The 19,284-nt window shown below is 43.3% G+C and overlaps 2 protein-coding genes across 3 annotated transcripts; both read left to right on the forward strand.

The window, feature by feature from the left end:
* The first annotated feature begins 5,438 nt into the window (after positions 1 to 5,438).
* Positions 5,439 to 14,571, forward strand: fhdc2 (FH2 domain containing 2). Of its 2 annotated transcripts, XM_026357650.1 has the most exons (12): positions 5,439 to 5,632; positions 6,747 to 7,305; positions 7,408 to 7,469; positions 9,136 to 9,238; positions 9,469 to 9,554; positions 9,760 to 9,860; positions 10,133 to 10,203; positions 10,371 to 10,478; positions 10,735 to 10,805; positions 11,095 to 11,212; positions 11,319 to 11,483; positions 11,599 to 13,503. In XM_026357650.1, the coding sequence occupies exons 2-12, from the start codon at positions 6,850 to 6,852 to the stop codon at positions 13,501 to 13,503; spliced, it is 3,246 nt and encodes a 1,081-aa protein (XP_026213435.1). In that variant the 5' UTR covers positions 5,439 to 5,632; positions 6,747 to 6,849. The 2 variants fall into 2 exon arrangements, with proteins under 2 accessions (XP_026213435.1, XP_026213436.1); XM_026357651.1 differs by lacking the exon at positions 5,439 to 5,632 and having other exon boundaries at positions 6,850 to 7,305; positions 11,599 to 14,571.
* A 1,121-nt stretch (positions 14,572 to 15,692) lies between these two features.
* On the forward strand, positions 15,693 to 18,031 carry rhogd (ras homolog gene family, member Gd). The gene is made up of 2 exons (XM_026357653.1): positions 15,693 to 15,771; positions 16,400 to 18,031. The coding sequence occupies exon 2, from the start codon at positions 16,429 to 16,431 to the stop codon at positions 17,002 to 17,004; it is 576 nt and encodes a 191-aa protein (XP_026213438.1). The 5' UTR covers positions 15,693 to 15,771; positions 16,400 to 16,428; the 3' UTR covers positions 17,005 to 18,031.
* Positions 18,032 to 19,284: the final 1,253 nt, after the last annotated feature.

Genomic DNA, 19,284 nt, shown 5'->3' on the forward strand with positions numbered 1-19,284 from the left:
TCCTTTAGGTCTCCTTCAACAGGTTAAGTGCTTAATGAAGAGAGTGATTAAAGGTAATAGTGGGTAATAGGACTAATTAGTGGTGACTGCGGTGCTAAAGTGGAATATCTGTGTGAGTAAACAGAGGCCTGGTTCTTTTCAGTGATCTCAGCTAGAGTGCTCTCTCTTTCTCACAGCACAGCCTAGCAACAGCCTGCCCTTTCATTTTTACTGGGTTTTGACCAAATAACTCAGCTGGCCATCACAACTCTGCATCGGTCACTCATCCTTTTGTCTCGCTCTCCTTTCTCCCTCTGCCAAGCTATGCCAGATCTTCATGTGTCAGAGGGGAGAGGAAGGAAGGGAGAGAGAGTTTGCACGTGATTTTTAGAGAGTGGAATAAATGCCACGCTGTCTTTCCCTTTCTATGACCAACAGTGAGTCATTTCTCCCTTAATTCTGCCCTGTTCCACAAATGATTTTAAGAGGGTGTTTGTGTCACATTTTAAGATGACCAGAGACAACTTCATACTATCAGGAGTAATTACAGAACTACATTTGCATAGGACCTTTGACGTTTATTCGATCCGTCCATTATCTATACTGCTTATCTATTAGGTTGCACACGCGAGGAGAACAACTCCACAGCTGGCTGGGTCAAACACATGACCTTGTAACTGAGGTCATGGGTTTTGCCTACTTGCCACTCCTAAAATCCAATAATTAACACTAACTATATCTTGTTTGTTCAAAACTAAGACATGTGGTAATACAGGGAGTTAGTGCTTGTAGCAGTCAGTGACATCCATCTCAGCATGGTGTATTTCCCATATTTCCTAACGTGATCCCACAACTGACATGCCACTTATTAATTCCCACCTTCACTAGGACGTGTGCCCTGAACACTCAGTCACTCACACAACCAGCTTCCAAAGGTTCCCCACAACACAAGAAACTGGGCCCTGGGATTAGGGGTTCTGGGGGCCCAAGGGTGCCTTGTTTTACCAACAGCTCCAATGCTGCAGAAAAAAGCAGGCCACATTGTTATGCAACAGTTTAGTCAGAAAGAATAGGCTTCAGCATAGGCCCAGTGAATGCCTGTGGAAATGATGGAAGGAGGGTAGCAGTTAGGTTAATCCCAGAGGGGGTTCCCTTGTACCCTGGCCCTCATAACTCTGCCGTCTTTTTCATTCAGCCTTAAATGTGTTGGTTCAATGTCTATCAGAGCTTGAGAAGGAACAGAAAGGAGGAGGCTGAATTCTGTGGGAGCAGCAGCAGAGAAGACTGTTTAATCCCTACAGCCTCAACACAAGGTCCAGCCAAAACTCCAGGGGTCCTCTCTCATTTGCCTACTTTACTAAACCCGCAACTGCTGGTCTTCCTCTCCTCTCCTCTCCTCTCCTCTCCTCTCCTCTCCTCTCCTCTCCTCTCCTCTCCTCTCCTCTCAGCATGGCTGCCTACAGGCATTGAGCCAACAGTCCCTCTGTCTCTCTGTGGGTGACATCACTGGCTGGCACAGCGGACCATGGGGAGAATAATTAGGTTTAAATGGTTGAAGTAACTGTGTGTATGTATGTTCAGTGTGCGCGTGGTGATGTAGAAAGGAATTTGTAAGGCTTTACTCCACATGAAGCACGTAGACATTACAGTCAATGCTCTGAAGGAAACTAATGGAACTAATGCACATTATGTTAATGTATTAACTGCTTATGCTATGCAAGTCAAACAAATAACATTGTGCATTCTTACTGAGCAACATCATTTAATAAGTAGCCAGATGTCTAAGTTTAAGAAACAAAATGTAATAATTTCTAGTTATCAAAAATAAAAAACACATTAAAGTCAGAGACAGGATGATTGTTTGGTTGGATTTGTAGTTAGCTCTAATGGTATGGGAGGAAAAACAGAAGGGCCTCCTTTAATAAGTCACTATAGACTCCATACATGATCAACCCAGCAAAGCCCATCCGTCCAATGCACTTTGAGCAGTATACACAGCCTACTAGGGAAAAGCCTTCATTTGTGCGACGCGCTTTGTCAACCTCTATTTAGTGGCTTCTTTACAACAGACCCAGGCCTTTGAATATTAACTGTGTGATCACTCTTGCCACACAAGGAGCTGCTCAGGACCCCCCCCCCCATTAAGACAGCCCAGCTCCTCTGTGCTCTGCTCCAGGGCTTTGTGCCCAACCATAGCTTGGTATAGAGACTCATCAGCCATTTAAGGACAAATTTAGTTTACTGTGCTTCACTGACATAATTAGAAGTGTTTGACTCATTTTACATATGAGGGGAGTTTAAACTACAGATCAAATATAAGAGGAATCTTATATTTCAGAAAAGATAATAAAAAAAGAAACAGATGAAAGGGAAGAAAAGCACACATTTGTTTATGTTTCTGTTCGTCACTGTGTCATTGTGAGCCTCTAGTGAAGTGCGACTGTAGTTCTGACTAGTGTAATGACCATAGCAGCTGGGGCAGGGTGGGAGAGTCTGGGCTAGTGTTTTTGCAGGCCAATAATCCCTTTTATTGAGTCTCAGGAAATCCTTAATTGGAGTCGGAAGTAGTTCTTGTGGCCAGATGTGCAAAGACAAACAGAGTCAACCCAACCCCCAAGGACAACTGACCATAAGCACCTCAGTCTCCCTGCAGGGAGTTCAATTTAAATGCAGCACACACACTAGATACAGTACAGGAGCAACTGACTACAAGTCCATCTACTTGATACCTCTATACGTAGCAGGGAATTTATCTCAAAAGATGCACGAGTACACACACATCAAATCCCAAAAGTGTTGCAACAGTGTACAGTATGGTAACATAGCACATAAGTATCAGCTGTACACAGGAGTCTATGAAAACACAACAAGGTACTATACAGGGTACCTCTCTTTTAAAGATGCTGTATCCAGTGTTGCAAAAGGTCATGATGGAATTTTTTAAAGAATTACCATATAGACATCTTAAAAAAACAAAAAGAAATACACACGTCTGTTCTGACGTGAGGTGAAACCACCCCCCAAAGTGAAAGCTTCCATAGCGTGTTTTGCTTTTTCCAGAACTTTCACTAACAGCCCTTTCATTTTTCTGTCTCCCTTATGTTTGTTTCGTTGTCTGATAGCTTTTCTGTGACCCTCTAGAGTCACATTTTGCAGCAGCTGTTTGTCTCTTTTACTATCTTGTATAGCATATACTGCATGCGTGGGATTCACTGCGCTTTCTGATGTATGGAGCAGTCATGTATGAGTTAATGTGTTTGTGGCGTGTGAGAATTTGTGAAAAAAGAGGGCAAGACACTGAGAATGTGTCTGTGTTGTCTGTCTCTTGCTGTCTCTCCTTATCAGGCTGGCAGTCTGACCAAAGCCAGAGATCCTTGTCATACCATTCTGGTTAAATACACATGATCTAAGTGCAGCTGGAAAACCAAGAGTGATCTGAGGAAGCTGCAGTTGATTAGAAATACCTCCCTACTATCCCTGTCTGGGATCATATTCAGGTGTGTGTGTGTATGCATGTTTACTCATGCACACATACACACACTTTGTTTGTGCATAGTCAAAGTCATACTGGCTTATTTAATCCACCATGAAAATGGCAAAGATCCAGGAGGCAAACCAGACAGAGGCAGACCAACATTAAACCACTATATGGTTGTAGCAGTTTCACATGGAATAGTTTTACAGTTTTAACACTTTAACATGCTGCATAAATGAGGCATCTGGTCAACAAAAAACCTATGGTATTGATTTCTTTACATTCAGGTTTACTTCAGTAGTGTGAAAAATCAATTGCACCAGTTGTCACTATATGGAATTTGATCACCATAGAAAAGGTACTGTATTAAACATATGGCGTGTGTGTGTGTGTGTGTGTATTTTGTCTGCATTTGTGTGTGAGTACACTTGATTATATGTGTGTGAGTTAGAGGAGACGGGAGCTAATAGCCTTCACCTTTACATAACCCTTGTGGGACTTCAAAGTGAGATTAAGAAGGAGAGATGGCGAAGGGCTAACACTTGCTGCATGGCTGCAACTGCTCCACTAAACTAAGCACCCTGAGCTTCTAAAGAGTTGCTGGCACTGTGGTCTCAAGTATTAATCTGTATTTCTCCATTCAGAAGAAAAGATAACAAGTTTGTTCAAACGTACGTGAGACAACAATGGAAAGAGCATATTTCTCACCACATTATTTCTAGGAAGCCCACTTTAATTTAATTCCACACATTTTCTCTCACACTTTCGCACGTTGCACAAATCTTACACCTGAGCACCCTCATATATGTTCGTTCACTAAAGAATGGCCCAAGTGAAGCACAGGCTCTGACACTCACTGTTGTTCAAAGGGTACAGTAGTTTGGAGCTTGGACCTAGAAACTCGTCACAGACTGTTTTGTCTCCTTGCATTTGAACTGTCTTTGATGAAACAGGTGAGGGATGCCAATTGAACTCCTTACTAGTCATAATCACTGTTGCGGTCTTCAAATTGCATTAATGCAGGCATAAGACATGGAATCGTGCAGGGTTAAGTGTTGTTCAAGCCCTTTTATGGACTCTAAAGTTGTCGTCTCTCAGCAGTGGCATTTCCTTGTATTCTGAGCAACGTACTGTATTGTGAGAAGTGACTGAATAGAAAGTAAAGTTTCCTGAGAGACGTTTATTTTGGCACCGGTACACGGTAACGTTCTACTACACAGACACAGCAACAGCCAGATCTTTGGGGTCATAACCCCCTAATTACTGCAGCCCCACAAGCGATGATGAGTGCCTGTCAGCATGGTCTGTGAGAGGGGTTACCTGAGCTGGACTTGGGAGCACCAGGTGACATGGGCCAGGAGTGTTCCAGCACCTTGGATGAAAGCTTGATGTTATGAAGCCACACACCCAGCGCTGGGGTCATTTCAGCACCCTAGAGGGACTTCTAGCCTCTTGGCTTTCACCCATCAGGTCATTCTTGGTTCAGGGAGGAGATGTGGAAACAGACCTGGGAAATATGGATGCATTTCCCATGTCTGATAACCATCTGTGCCCCGTCTCAGGTTCTCCATATCATTCTGTTCTTAGCCGGATCAAGGTCTTCTGCACCACTTCGAGATCAGAGTCCTGCCCAGTGTGATGATTAGTCTGAAACGGAGACTCAAAATTGTTATATAGACCTGACAACAAGCTCCCATGTACTGTCCAATCTCATGTGGACAGTATTATTGTACAAACACTGGTATCACATGTTTTACTGTAAATCATCTAAAAGATTAAAAACACAACGAATACAAGGGTTATTAATTTTGCTGAGCATCTCAAAACGTTAGTTTAATCTTTCTCAACTTGAAAAACACCCCCCACCCCCTCCTCATCCCTCCTGAAAACCCTAAATCCGCCCCTAGGGGAATTGGGAGGATCCAATAAAGGCATATCAGCGTGCGTTAGCGCGCCTGCGCGCTCCCTGATGAGCTGTTGGGAAGTTTCCCTGCAAGTTGGGAAAGACAAGAGAGTTGATGCGTGTGGAGCCGCGTCAGTCATCGGGAAAAGCAGATACAGCAAACACACAAACAAAACAGTGTATGAAGTTAGTGTTTAATGGAGTTTCCTATATGATTAAGCCGGGGACTCTTATTTGTGGACGTACCTCGCTGGAGAAGTGGTCGTCAGCAGCAGGTAAGTGAAATACACTGATTGATTGTCCTGACACGAGAATTACTGGTGCAGTGTTTTGTAGATTTGTGACTGGAGCATAGATAAAAGATGACATTCACAGGAATAAACTGCTTGACATGAGGACAAACGCAAATGTGTCTTACATGTGTTTAAAAAGTTATGGAAGAATGTTAACTTTGCGCCTTTTATTCGTTTCGCTGCTTGGTTTTACTTTTGCTTCTCATCCTTCCCACACACTCTTGAGCAACATTTGTCAAGCGATTTAGTGAAGATACAGATCTCATTAAATGATGATGGGGGGTATTTGCAGCGCCCCCCAGCGGCGCACGGCGGAACTGCTTTACTCTCAAGCGCATCCCTGCAAACTTTCCCAAAAGTGGTGATTCACGTCAAAACGCGATAGAGGCCAAGAGGATGTTGTTTTGGCAACTGCCAAGCCATGTCATGATTAAAGACTTTTCCCCAGAACCAGACACCTAAAACCTGTGAGTCAGCCTTGCATTACTAATCCTGCCTAAAACCTGCTGGCGCAAGTGTGCGCAGCTGGCTTTGAGAATAAACCTCCCAGAACGAGCAAACTAAATTACACAGTCATGATTTCTGAACCAGCACATCATCTAGATCATCACAGCATAGCTTTGTGGTTAACTGTGAGTCTTTCCTTGCCTTTGGTGTCTCCAGATATATTCTAATTAGAAGGAAGATGGCACATGGTGGAGGTGTGTATGCATGCAGTGAGGTGAAACTGAACAGGATGGGACAAGCTGTTCAAACATCTTAAATGGAGGAGGGATTTGGGTGCTTGCTTTGCCCAGCTTATACTTAAAAAAAAAACAAAAAACCCGCCTTGAACTTCCACAGCAAGCTGAACAAAAGGTTACATTTTGAGCTCCAGGTACTTGTTAGATCAGTCAGTACACTGGAACTATGATAATGAAAGGAGAAGCCAAGTCAGGTGTCAGACATATTCAGGTGAGGTCATCGGCCTCAGTTCAAACTGTCTGAGTTGCAAACTTTTTCAAAGCTCCTAGATAACGCAATTTTATCTCCCAAATGTTCTGTCTGTTCAATAATGCCTGAAATAAGTCAAGAGTTTATTGTTTTTGTCTTCTAGATGGGAATTTACAGCTGGACCTTTGAACTAGAGCTTGCAGGAAACTGGAAAAGACGTCATTGACTGTTCATGCACTCGTCCATCTAACAGTCAGACCGCCTTTATGCTCATCAACCTGACTGTGGCCATAAAAGAAACTTGTGCCTTTCATGGAAGACAGCCTACCTACCCCAGCGTTGCCTCTGAAGCTGTGGAAGTGACAGCCATGGATACACATGTGGTCCTAGTTGCCCCTTCGCCACCTTCCCTTGCACCTCCACCACCTCCGCCTCCACCTCCTCCTCCACCTGCATCTTCCTCTCCTTTCAGTCGGACGGACAGTGCCCGTCGGAGCCGCCTGAGGAAGCTGAATTGGGAGCGTATTCCCAAAGAAAAGGTGGAGGGGAGGAAGAGTGTGTGGAGTGGGGCAGCCCCAGGCGAAGACGAGTTCCCCATTGACCTCCATTCTCTGGATGAGCTGTTTGGTCAGAAGGACAGTAAGCCCCAGGACAGTACCAGCACCCTGAGACGCCGGTCTGTTCTGCTGCGCTGCAGATCGCCGCAGGACAGCTCAGAAGAGGTCAGACCATAGTGATGGCGGTAGTTCTTTTCAGTAATGTATTAAAATAGTGAGACTTCTTGGATTTTTCTTCCACTTATAGTGTAATTTGCCTCGTTTCAGATCTCCCTATTGGACTCCAAACGCAGCATGAACATTGGAATATTTCTACGCCAGTTCAAGATGTAAGTCTCCTTCTTCTTCACTACAGGTGAAAGATGTATTGTTTAATCAGTTAATGGATGAATATATTTGTTTTTTATTTGCTTAACTGTTTCAAGCAGGTTTAAAAGTTGCTGCTGTTTTATCGGTGTAAATTAAATATTTGGTTTTGGGAGTTTTTGGTGGACATCCCCGTGGATAATGAAGATGAGTGGAAGGTCTTGTCTTACCGATCTGGCTTGCAGTTTTTAGTGTTTTTTTGTCTGCACTTCTTTAAAGGTCACCATCAGTCAAAACTGAAAGCAGTTTTAAGAGCAGGAAACAGAAGTGTGTACAACTGTGCCCAGGGGACCAGTGCTTCAATGAGGTTTCAGTGTGTAGAGTGGCCATATGGCAAAGATGCATTGGTTTCAGACGTGTGAAGTCTCATCGGGAGGGAGAATGTCTGGTGTCGGAGTAGGGGAAACGAGTATAAAGTAAGGGACAGGTGCAGGGGAGGTTGCACCCTGAGCAACTGGACGTTAGGGGGGAGGGATCTTTAAGTAGGGTGGTGGGTAAGAAGCTGGGTGTAGCCTTAGAAGTCAGAGTTGACACCTGCTGATGCCCTTAAAGAATGTCTAATGTTAAAGCTGCCCCTTACTGAGAGACCCCCCACTGGTGTCCTGTCATATTCAGCTACTCCTTCCTTAAAGCCTCTTTAGCATTTTTGCCTGGTGTAAACAAAGCTGCACTTTTTGTAATGTAGCAGGCTGCTTTTTCTAATCATTTAAGTACACTCATTGACTCTGGGTCTAAATGTAATTGACATAGGAAATTGTGCTGTCAAAAGAAAGTCAGGTAAAGGAAAAGAAAGTGCTGAGTTGCTATAGTGTGTTTAAAATGCCTCGAGACTCCGTTGTGTGCCTGTCAACTGAAGAGAGATCCTTTTTGTAAACTAGATTTGTCAGGACTTGTAGTGAAATCCATTATGTAAAAAGAGCCTCTTCAAACTTTTCTTATTGGGAGCTTGTTTGCCCTCTGTTGTGAACTGAGACTAAGCTTCTTTCCAAATGTTGGTTGTAGTTTAGACATGTATGGTTTTATATTGTCAGACATTAAACGTCTCAGTAGCCATTATGGTGTCTTTTATTATGTAATAGCTCAATGTATTAGCTATGTCACTCAGCATTTTGTTTATTTTCAGAGGGAGTTCTTGTGAAAATAATTTATTGAGTCTACCATGGAAGTCTTCAAAGTTGACCTTGAAATGTATTATTCTTGTGTATCAAAGAGGTAGATATGAATGGGAATATGTTGGAGAATGAAAGTCAGGCACAATAGCGTGCTCATAAGAGCATGTGTGGTGGGCTCTAAGATGAGGGGGAGGGGAGAAGGTAATGGAAAACCGCTGGAATAGAGGACAGATGTGTCAGTCAGAGGAAGTGAGTCAGAGGTCAAACAAGTCAGTCAGTTCAGTTTCTGGTCTTTCACCTTGACATAAGACCCTTCAGACAACTTCTGTCTATGTCTGGCTTATATTTGCCCAGTGGAAATGCCGCCAATGTGGAGCCAACCAGCACTCCTTCCCTGAAACTTTGATAAGAAAAGGATAAACCTTAATAGTGTGTGAGGCAAAACAAAGGGCTGATTTAGCTCATAGCATGACTTTTCATGGAGTGCCTTAACAATACTAACACGTGTCTTTCGCAGGCCTGCTAAAGAGATAGTGGAGGATATCAGGCAGGGAGCTGGAGACCGTTACGGAGCAGAGAAGCTCTCAGAGCTCTGCAAGTTGCTGCCTGACACCGAGGAGGTAAAGTGATGTTTTTGTCAAACAAATGCAACAGTGGCTCCCCCCTCCCACTAATCATCTTAATCATTATCTGACTCTGGTTAGGATGATCAAAAGTACACCATATTGCATAATGTGGTGCGTTTCCAGAGAACATATTGCTGTTGGCTTGTTTCTTTTTAAGTACTGTAGATTTTTTTTTTCTATCAAAGCTGATTTCTGGATTTTACCCAGCATCTGTCCTCTTCCAGGAGTCCCGCCTGAGGAGGTTCAGTGGGGAGCGGAGCTGCCTTGGACAGCCTGATCTTTTTATGCTGCTGTTGGTGGAAGTCCCCAGGTACACCCAACTTAGGTTATTCTTTGTCTTTTTGGCTTTAAACCCCCCCTCTTCCTGTTCATTTTCTTGGGACACTCATCTGCTTCGCTATGGGGTGACATGCTTGTTTAGCTGATGACTGATCAGGAGTGTCCTTTTGTTCCCGGCATCATCACTCACCCCTGTGAGTTCATCCATCCGTCCCTCTCTTTCGTCTCCCGTTTAGTTTTCGGCTTCGTCTGGATGCCATGATCTTGCAACAAGAGTTTGACCCCGCTGTGACCTCTCTGTGTGTGGCAGCCAGATGTCTGAGGGAGGCAGCCAGAGGTAAAGTAGCAGTTGTGTACTTCCCCTCCTGTTTGCTGCTCCTATTTAGAAGTTGTCTACTGCAGTGATGTTTGTTTGCAGAATGCAAATGTTACAGCATCGTGTGGATTCAGAATTACACAGAGATTACAAAAAAACTGCTACTATCTGTACTTTTTGTCAGAAAACAGAGTTACTGATACTTTCTTAATACTGTGGTATGTGCTGCACGTTGATCCTCATTATGCTTCAGCCTCGATACAATGTTAAATCTCTATGTTTTACTCTCCCAGAACTGCTGAGCTGTCCTGAGTTACACTCCATCCTTCGTTTGGTGCTGAAAGCTGGGAACTACATGAATGCTGTAAGTGATTGTGTTACTTTCTTCAGCCTGATAAAGCAGAACTAGTCTTTTTGGGTTTTTTTTTTAATCTGTGTACTATACAGCACTTAGGAACTGGGTGTGTATTAAGTGGTGTCACTCTAACTGATGTTTGTAGACTTTCTTTGACCTTGTACATGGTCTTGCAGGGTGGATATGCAGGAAATGCTGCTGGATTTCGAATTTCATCTCTGCTGAAGCTTGCTGACACCAAAGCCAATAAGCCAGGGATGAATCTGCTGCATTTTGTAGCTATGGTAAGAACTGAACTTAAGATTTAGCAACAGAAGTTGCTTTAATGGCAAACAGCTGCTGAAGTAAATATTTAGTTAGTTTTAGCACAGTCTTTGCAAAGAACAATTGCTTCTCAGCCCAGTGTTCATAAAAGAGTAGCTGCTAAAGACCCACAGGCCAGACCGCTCCACAGAGCATATGATTTTGTCAACATTAGCAAATGACGTGTTACTTCTTTTGAAACAATAGCTGGATAATCATTTGTGTTTGTCTCCACAGGAAGCTGTGAAAAAGGACCAGAGTTTGCTGTCATTTCCCAGCCAACTAGGCCATGTTGGCTCCGCTTCCAGGTCAGCCTCTTCTCAAAACTCAAATCCCAGCCGATCCCACAGTTATTGAGTCTGAGGCGATACATAACAGTTTATTAACAGCCGAAACAGACATAATGTTCATGAATGGATTCTTATATCAGACAAAATCCGTCCAGCTGTTAGCAATAATTAGCTGCTTGAGTGAACTATGCATTTTTGGTGCATATCAGTTGACATTTAAAGAAAAGCATGTTTTATTTCAGATTCTATACAGTTTTTGTTCTTAATACAGTTTTGTTTTTTATGTATGTCTTCTTCTTCTCTGAAGGCTGTGTGAGGAGTCTGTGGAGGAGGACTTATCCAAGTTAAAAAGCAGGGTGGTTGCCCTGAAGGCAAACATCCAGACCGAGGCAGAGATTCAGCAGCACACGCAGTCTTTCCTGCAGGTACACACAAATTCTATCTTCAATTAAAGGGTTGGCACACCAGCCAAGCTCTGAGATTAATAAATGGGTCCAAGAAAACAGGATGTGGAAAAATGTCTGTTACTAGGTGGCTGAGGAGTATCTGAAGAAGGCAGAGGATGAAGTGGAGGGCATGAGGATGTCGAGTCAGGCTCTGGTGGAGTTCTTCTGTGAGGATGACAGCACTTTCAAACTTGAGGAAGCGTGCAGGGTCATCCATTCGTTTTGCCTCCGCTTTCAAAAAGCTGTACAGGTTAGATGCTGATGTCTGTTGATTCATCTCTGTCTATATTAGATCTGTCTATCTTTGTCTCAGCTCACAAGAGTCTGTAGCAGATGACAACTTCTTTGTTTTTTCTTCTCTCCAGGAGAATGCAGAGCGGAAACTGAAGGAACAGAAACGTCTGGCACGTCAGCGTGAGATAGGGGAAAAACGTCGGTCTCTGGCTGTTTGCACTGGACTGGACCTGGGGCTTAGCCTTGCCAGAGAGCCTCACAGTCAAGAAAACCAAGATGAGCTGGAGAAACTCCTGGAGAAGAACTTGAGCTACACTTGGAGTCGGCGTAGCCTGAGAAGCTCACATTCCCGCAGATACTCCCACCACCTCAACACGGACACGCAAAACTCTTCCATGCTCAAGAGCTTTCCTGAGCTGGGAACCAGCCCAACATTGACCAGTTATCACTCTAACAGTTCTTCTGAACATGAGAACACTTCTGTACTTTGCAGCTCTCCAGAGACTGATGGCACATGTTCCCCCATTGACCAAGAACCTGCCCTGGGTAGAGGAGACAGTGCTCAACCCAGTCGAACAACAAACCGGAGCATGGAAGCAGCTCAGGACTCACACATTGCTACATTTAGTCATCCTCAACATGAACGTGGATTCAAATACAAGCAACGAGGGACTGACAACATTTCCTATGTGCTGCAGGGCCAACAGAAGAAAACTGACATTACAGATGTGCATGTGGCGTCACTGAGCACAGAATCTTCATCCAGTTCCTATACAAACTCTGCTACCATACGTACTGACACACCTACGCTAAGTGTTGAAAGTCAGACCTCAACTCTCAGACATAAGTTTGGCCTGCCAGTAACAGACAACAGTTGCCCTCGTCAGAATAAATTTGATGACTCTATCGTCAGTGAGCCCGTACCTCAGACTGTTCATACTCGCAGAATACTTTCTCACAGTGACACAGTGGCTCTGCTGACATCTGAGAAGCAATCACACTCATCTTTAAATGCATCAGATAAAGCCCAGTCACAACCCCAGATGAGAGAGACAAGTGCTATGATGAAGTTGCCTGATGCTGGTCTAAGAAAGCAGGCGGACTCAGAAGTTGCATCCACTCCTGTGGAGGAGAACTGGATGCCCTCTAGTCTACCGGACTTCAACCAACCACAGCCAGACTGTGACTTACCATGCCCAGAGCGAGAGGTTGCAAAGCCATACTCCCGTGTTGGGGAGACCCTGGAGTGTCACACTCTGGTGAAAGGCCTCCGATCCTATGACACCTTGTCACCCCCAACCTCTCCACTCCCTCGACCAGGGCAAAGCCTCTGCTCCAAGTGGAGGAAAGAGAGGGAGGTAGACCTTCGAGAAGGTGCATCTCCAGGATCTCCAACATCAAAGGAAGAGACTCGAACTATGAAGATACCTGTACGTAGTGGAATAGGGGCCAAAAGAGGACTCGTGTCACGTACCGGACCTTCCAACAGCACAGGGATTCCTAGGGTCCGCTCCAAAACTGAGCATTCAAACGGTGCCCCAGCCCCTACAAGTCCATCCGGTTCTAACCGTCTATCTACTACTCGCAGCATATCCATGCGCTCCCCTTCTGTTGCTCGACTAGCTGCGGTTCAGGCAGAAGTGAAACGAAGTAACACTACACGGGAGAGAACTGTAAGTGAGACACAGACTGAAGGCAAGCTCACCTTAACCCGCAGGTCGTCAGACAGATCTGTACCAGAAAAGCTCTCCGACGGTACCCTGCCAGCTTTTATCAGAGGATCTCCTCTTCGTGTGTCTAAACGACTGGCACCAAACTCCGATACTCAGGTTCCCTCCCAGCTTCGCGCCGCCCACAGCCCATCCTCTGCCACAGCCAAGACCATACGCACAGCTGTCATAACTGCTGCTCGTAATAAAACTGCTAAGACTACAAGCACAAGCCCCTCTCCTACTAACTCTAAAATCCCTACAGCTTCAAGGATACCTGGTCTCAAAGTGCCTCGAGCCACTGCAGCTCAGCCACTGTGGAGGTGATGGAAGTAAATAAGTGCCTGTCCTGTGCAGTTCGTTCAATGTATTCATTCCTTTTATGGATGTCAGTGTAATGAGTAGTGAGGGTATTTATGAAAAGTGAGAGTCATCATTCAGTTTGTGGTTTGAATCAGCTCTAGTTCCACAAAATTTTACTTTCATGATACATGATATTTGTAAGCATTTCATAATGTTTAGGTTCTACATAGGTGAGACAGAGCTGCACTAGGAGTTTTGGGGACACTTTATCTTGTGTTTCACCCACTGCTAGAGTACTAGATATTATATCCTACCTCTTTTTACACCTGTCTGTGTCCTTTGCAGGTGCCAGGACACTGCAATAAGAACATACTGTATGTAGAACACCTGTTTCATGTCAGTAAAATGGAATCACCATGCATTGTATGACTAGAGTACACTTTGTGAGAACTGTCATTTTGAGAAATGTTTGATTCACTCCACCATAGAAAGTGTTTATTTTATTTTAGGAAATTGTCCAAACATTTTGAATACTGTGACCCTTCTGCTAAGTGATCACTAGGTGCTCCCACCTAGCTATTTTGCAGTTCGAATTTAACTCGGTACTCTATTTGACTGTTTATCCTGTTGTTCAAATGCCTTGTTATTCTGATGCACTTTACAACCTGAAGAAGAAGCCGAGAGGAGATAATACTGTAATTTCTGTTTTATATGAAAATATAACTTTATTGAATAGCTTTGGCTGTTATTCACTGTATTGTGTGGATTTGTAAATAAGAGAAGATAAATAAAAACGGTAATGAAGATGAGTGTTAAATAGGATTTCATCACTTAAATTAAAAAGATCTCATCTGTGTTACTGACATTCTTTTCTTTAGTTTTGTGTTAAGGCGAGTACGTGCTTTTCCATTTTCTTCATCGAGTGATGCTCTTGCATCTTGTTGTCTTGCCTTCTCGTCACCCTCAATTTTCTCTCTCTTGCTCGTCGTCTGAACTCTCTCTTAAAGCATCTCTTGACACAGTCACCCCCAATCCCGTCAGTGGCTGTTGTCATGGAAATGCTGCAGACGTCCCGGGGAATCTCCTGGCAGAATAGTAAGGGTTGGGGTGCAGGGTTACTGTGGGTGTAGGGTCCCACTGGGAATTCTCTCTTTATAGACCACAGTGACGCCAGAACCTCTTGGGAAAAGCAATAAACTGGTGCCTCTTTGTGTTCTTGAGTGTCCGGTTGTCGGTCAACGCTGGCCTCTTAACCTGCATCAGTGTATAGGTATGACATCATTAACAGGTCTCCAGGGCTGCAGCACCAAGTAGTCTAAAGTGATCACTTTAGCAGTTGCCTTTGTTGTGTCTTCTCCAATGATCTGAATTCACTGAGTAAGAATAATGACTTGTCTGAAGGTGAATGAGTTGTTTGGGCTGACCAAAGGAAGAAAAAGACAGGAGACGGGATTGTTTATGGCCTGTTGGTATGTGGGGTATGAATGCATTCCAACAGGCATTTAATGGTAATGCTGCATGAAGTTCAAGAGAAAGGGTAGAGCCAATTGTGGTCAACGGGTCACATTCATGAAAAATTAAGTTTTATGTTCAAATCTTGAATAAATGTTTGTTGGAAAAACAACTATGCTGAACTCCTTAGGATGTTTTCTGTAGTAGAAAATATGTTAATAAGTATTGTTACAGCTAGCAAACAGTGTTAGGTTGTGAAAAAGTGTGATTAATTATTATTATTAACTTGCTACAGAATTAAAATGCTGTGCACATACATACATACAATTAAAATATTCATTAAAATCTGTATTGAAACTTTGAAAGGGGGCATTCTGTACAAGTACATTTTTATTCTAATTCGATTTAGTTTGTAATGATTCGTAAAAGTACAATGCAGGACTATTTATATTTAAGTAATGTTACTTCTAATTGAAGGAAAGCTTTTCACTACTGGCTAGAAATCACTAAGCTGATGATAATTATTATTGTTATTCTGATGCAATTTCTATCACCACCCTTACAATTACATACAAGTGTAAAGTTTATATTCTTGTCAGAGTTTTGTTAGTTTTATTTATTTATTTATTTATTTATTATTCTCCTGGGATGCATTAACTGTCATAGAAATCAGAACAGATTAACAACGCCATCTTGTGTCACAGATACAGCTTTCACAAAATGAAACTACAAGTACCAGTTTCCATTGTTTCCGTACGTCGGTTTTACGTAATGGACAGCTCCCCGGATGCGGCTGTGATTGACTATACCAGGCAAAAAGAGATCGAAAGCCAAGTGGCGGTAAGTCATAAAATCCTTCTAATTTCACGGTTACAGCTAAATAGTACATCTGAAACATATATTAGAACATGGCAGAATTTTGTGGTAACTTTCGAGAAGTTATTGGGTTAAGAACAGGCCTTTTTTAGAATTGGCTTGCAAATAAACTTTGAACTTGTTTGCTAACTAGCTAGCTTGTTAGCCACTAAATGCGCTAGTTCCTTAGCTTGATGCTAGTCAGTAGGGGAACGCCTAGTATCCTAAGTGATCAGGTCGAAATGATAAACGTCTAAAAATTAGCGTTTCGCTTTTGATTAACTTGTTTGTTTCTGTTACATTCTAGTTGTGTAACGTTTTCAGATGTTGCTATTCAGCGGACGACTGAAAGTGTTAGCTGACGTTAACATATGTGCCGTTAATTACGTCCATGAGCTAACAGTGGCTGTGCTTAGCTTGTATGCTAACAGGATGAAAAGGTGCTTTTTTTTCTGTAGACGCTGCAATCGCAGTTATTGTCCCCTAATTCTACATGTGTCTGTTTGGGTGTAATGCCTCTATCGCCCATGATGAAAAGCCTGGAGCAGCAGCACTCTCAAAGTTTGCAGTAATGTTATTAGAAATTAACCAGGTGCCTTTTATTTGTCGTCAGGTGCTGCAGCCCCAGTGGTCGTAGGCAGGATGCAGACCATAAAGTGTGTGGTGGTGGGTGACGGGGCAGTGGGTAAAACCTGTCTACTCATCTCATATACCACTAATGCTTTCCCTGAAGAGTACATTCCCACAGTGTTTGACAACTACAGTGCTCAGATGAGCGTGGATGGCCGCACAGTCAGTCTCAACTTGTGGGACACAGCAGGCCAAGAGGAGTACGATCGTCTTCGCACTCTCTCCTATCCACAGACCAACGTCTTCATCATATGCTTTTCCATTGGTAGCCCCTCCTCCCATGCCAATGTCAGGCACAAGTGGCACCCTGAAGTGTCTCACCACTGCCCAAATGTGCCCATCCTGCTTGTGGGCACCAAGAAGGACCTGAGGAGTGATGCAGAGACGGTGAAGAAGCTGAAGGAGCAGGGTCTGGCCCCTACCACCCAGCAGCAGGGCAACGCCCTGGCCAAGCAGATTGGAGCTGTGAAATACATGGAGTGTTCGGCTCTACTGCAGGAAGGTGTCAGGGAGGTGTTTGCTGACGCTGTGAGAGCAGTGTTGTATCCAGTCACAAAAAAGAACGCCAAGAAGTGTGTGCTTTTGTAATAAATGGTTCCCAGATTTGGACTGTGGAGAGAGATGACGGAGATCCACAGATGCAAAGGAAAGCTGAAGATCGAAGGTCGTCAACTAGCTGCATCCATAACACCGTCAGCAGTTCAGATGTTTTTAGCTCATCAGCTCCTTATTCATCTCCTGGAGGATTTCTCTCCGTTGCCATCATCACCAAAGTGACTGTGCCAGAATGGAGGCAACAGACCGTATCTCCTCTATTTTTCTTACATTTTAACTTTTGATATTTACACTTTTTTCCAATTTTACATCAGTTCTAGATTTGTAGCTTCTCTGCTTTGCCTTATAAAATGCTGATCATGGTTGTCACAAGCCATAGTAACATCCAAACCAAACAACCAAGCTGCCCTGTTTGACTGGAGAGAAGAGATCTGCCTTACTTCAGGTAGAGAAATATTGACTACCTCAAGCTCTCACCTAGGTTGCATCTCACGAGTCTCAAGCATTGCCTTTTTAGATGTAATAAACAGCCAAGTGGAGGGTGAACACGTTTTAATTTCAAGCAGCTTGAGTCCAGACGAGGTGTGATGAGTTACAGACAAATGCCAGTACCCCTTAACCAATATGCACAGATTAGAGGTTAAAGTCTCTAAGTGTTCCCCTTGTGCTCAATCTGGCATGTTTGAGCTGTCTTGCAGGCTCGCTCTCCAGCCTCTCACTTCCATGCAAGGAAGAGCCAGTAGGCCTTTAAAGATAAGCCAGACCCATTAAAAGCAGCCGACCATTTGCCCTCTTTAGGAATAGAGGAGCAGGTGTCATAAGACCTGTGGCAAATTAACCCACACTGGTACTGGACTTGAGCTGACATTATCAGGGCATCAGGTTGTAGTACAGTTCGCCTCTGTTTAAACTGTCTTAATTCTTGAGGCTCACATTGAGTGCCATTAAAAACATTTCTAAGAATTACTTTTTGACAGTGTGGGGTCAAAGAAAGTGTATTATGTCTAATTATGTTGAATTTACTCTGTAAATGATTTTTCCCCTCAAATGTTTTACCCAACAAGTGTGGTAATGGCCAAAGTTGAATATATATTTTGTAATAGCTTATGTTTATTTGATCAATAAGATGTTTGAGTGTTGTGATACTCAGATTTGATAAACTAGTACTCCATACTTTCCATGTCAGTTAAATCATTACCATACATTTAAGTCAGCAGACTGTGATCACTGCATAACTGAGCATAGCATATAATACCATGTTTTAAAAGGCTTGTGCTAGGCTATATACTTCTTATTCTAAATGGTCTTTGTTTGGTGAATATCATTAAATTCTGGAAGACAGTCAGAACTGCCTTGTTAACCCTGTAACAGCAGTTAATCTACAATAAGGAAGGAGCTTTTTAGTTGGTCAGGTGCCTTATCTAAACCAAAGACCATAGTAATGCTTCTTTGTCAAACCCAAAGATTGTCATTACCGTGCTGCAAGTGCCATGAGAACTTTTCAATATAGCTCCAAACAACTCTGGGTTTCATTTTTGTAAATTTTCAGAAGCTTTCTGCCTTAGTTCCTGTAAACACACTCCTCTTGCAGGCTTTTTTGTAAGACACAGGTGCTAAACTGACATCTTGCATGGCAAGGCTTTGTGCATTTCTGAAACAGCACACTCGTGGCCTACAGCTCTTAACAGATTGTGGTTTACATCCCTGCACTGCGTGGTGCAGTGCAAGGCAAGGCACAAGCTCAACATGCACATACGGTTAGCAAGAGCTGCGTTGGTGGAACGTGCCTTGTAACATCTGAGGATTTTTATACACTTCATAAAATGGTTTTTTTTGTTGTTGTTTTTTTAAATGTAATGTCTGGTTGCTCATTTGTGCTTAAAGCAGCCAGTAATAACAGCAACCCTTTTACTATAGTTACTTTCATTTACTTACTCGAGTGGGGTATAATAATAAGTCAAACTAGATTGTCACCTGTGTAAAGTCTAGAATAACCGAAGCGCAACACGAACAGGAGGTTTTGTGTATCGGTGATGCGGTTTGAGATCTGCCAGAAGATGTGTGAAGATTTCCCAGATCTGTGTGTGGAGAGTTGAATGTAAGTGCACAATATGTCAAACTGTCAACTGTGGTGAGCTTGTTTTTTTTTTTTTGTTTTTTGTTTTTTTTTTTGGTGCCATGTCCTGATTTCACTCAGATAATGCTGTTGAAGTGGAACATACACCTGTGGGCCCTCTATGTCTGTGTCTCGGAGCTGTATGCTACCGTGTGCGTGGTACTACGCTTTTACACTGGGAACTTGATTTGTAGAAG

Source organism: Anabas testudineus, chromosome 10 (genome assembly GCF_900324465.2).
Source record: "Anabas testudineus chromosome 10, fAnaTes1.2, whole genome shotgun sequence".
NCBI lineage: Eukaryota > Metazoa > Chordata > Actinopteri > Anabantiformes > Anabantidae > Anabas > Anabas testudineus.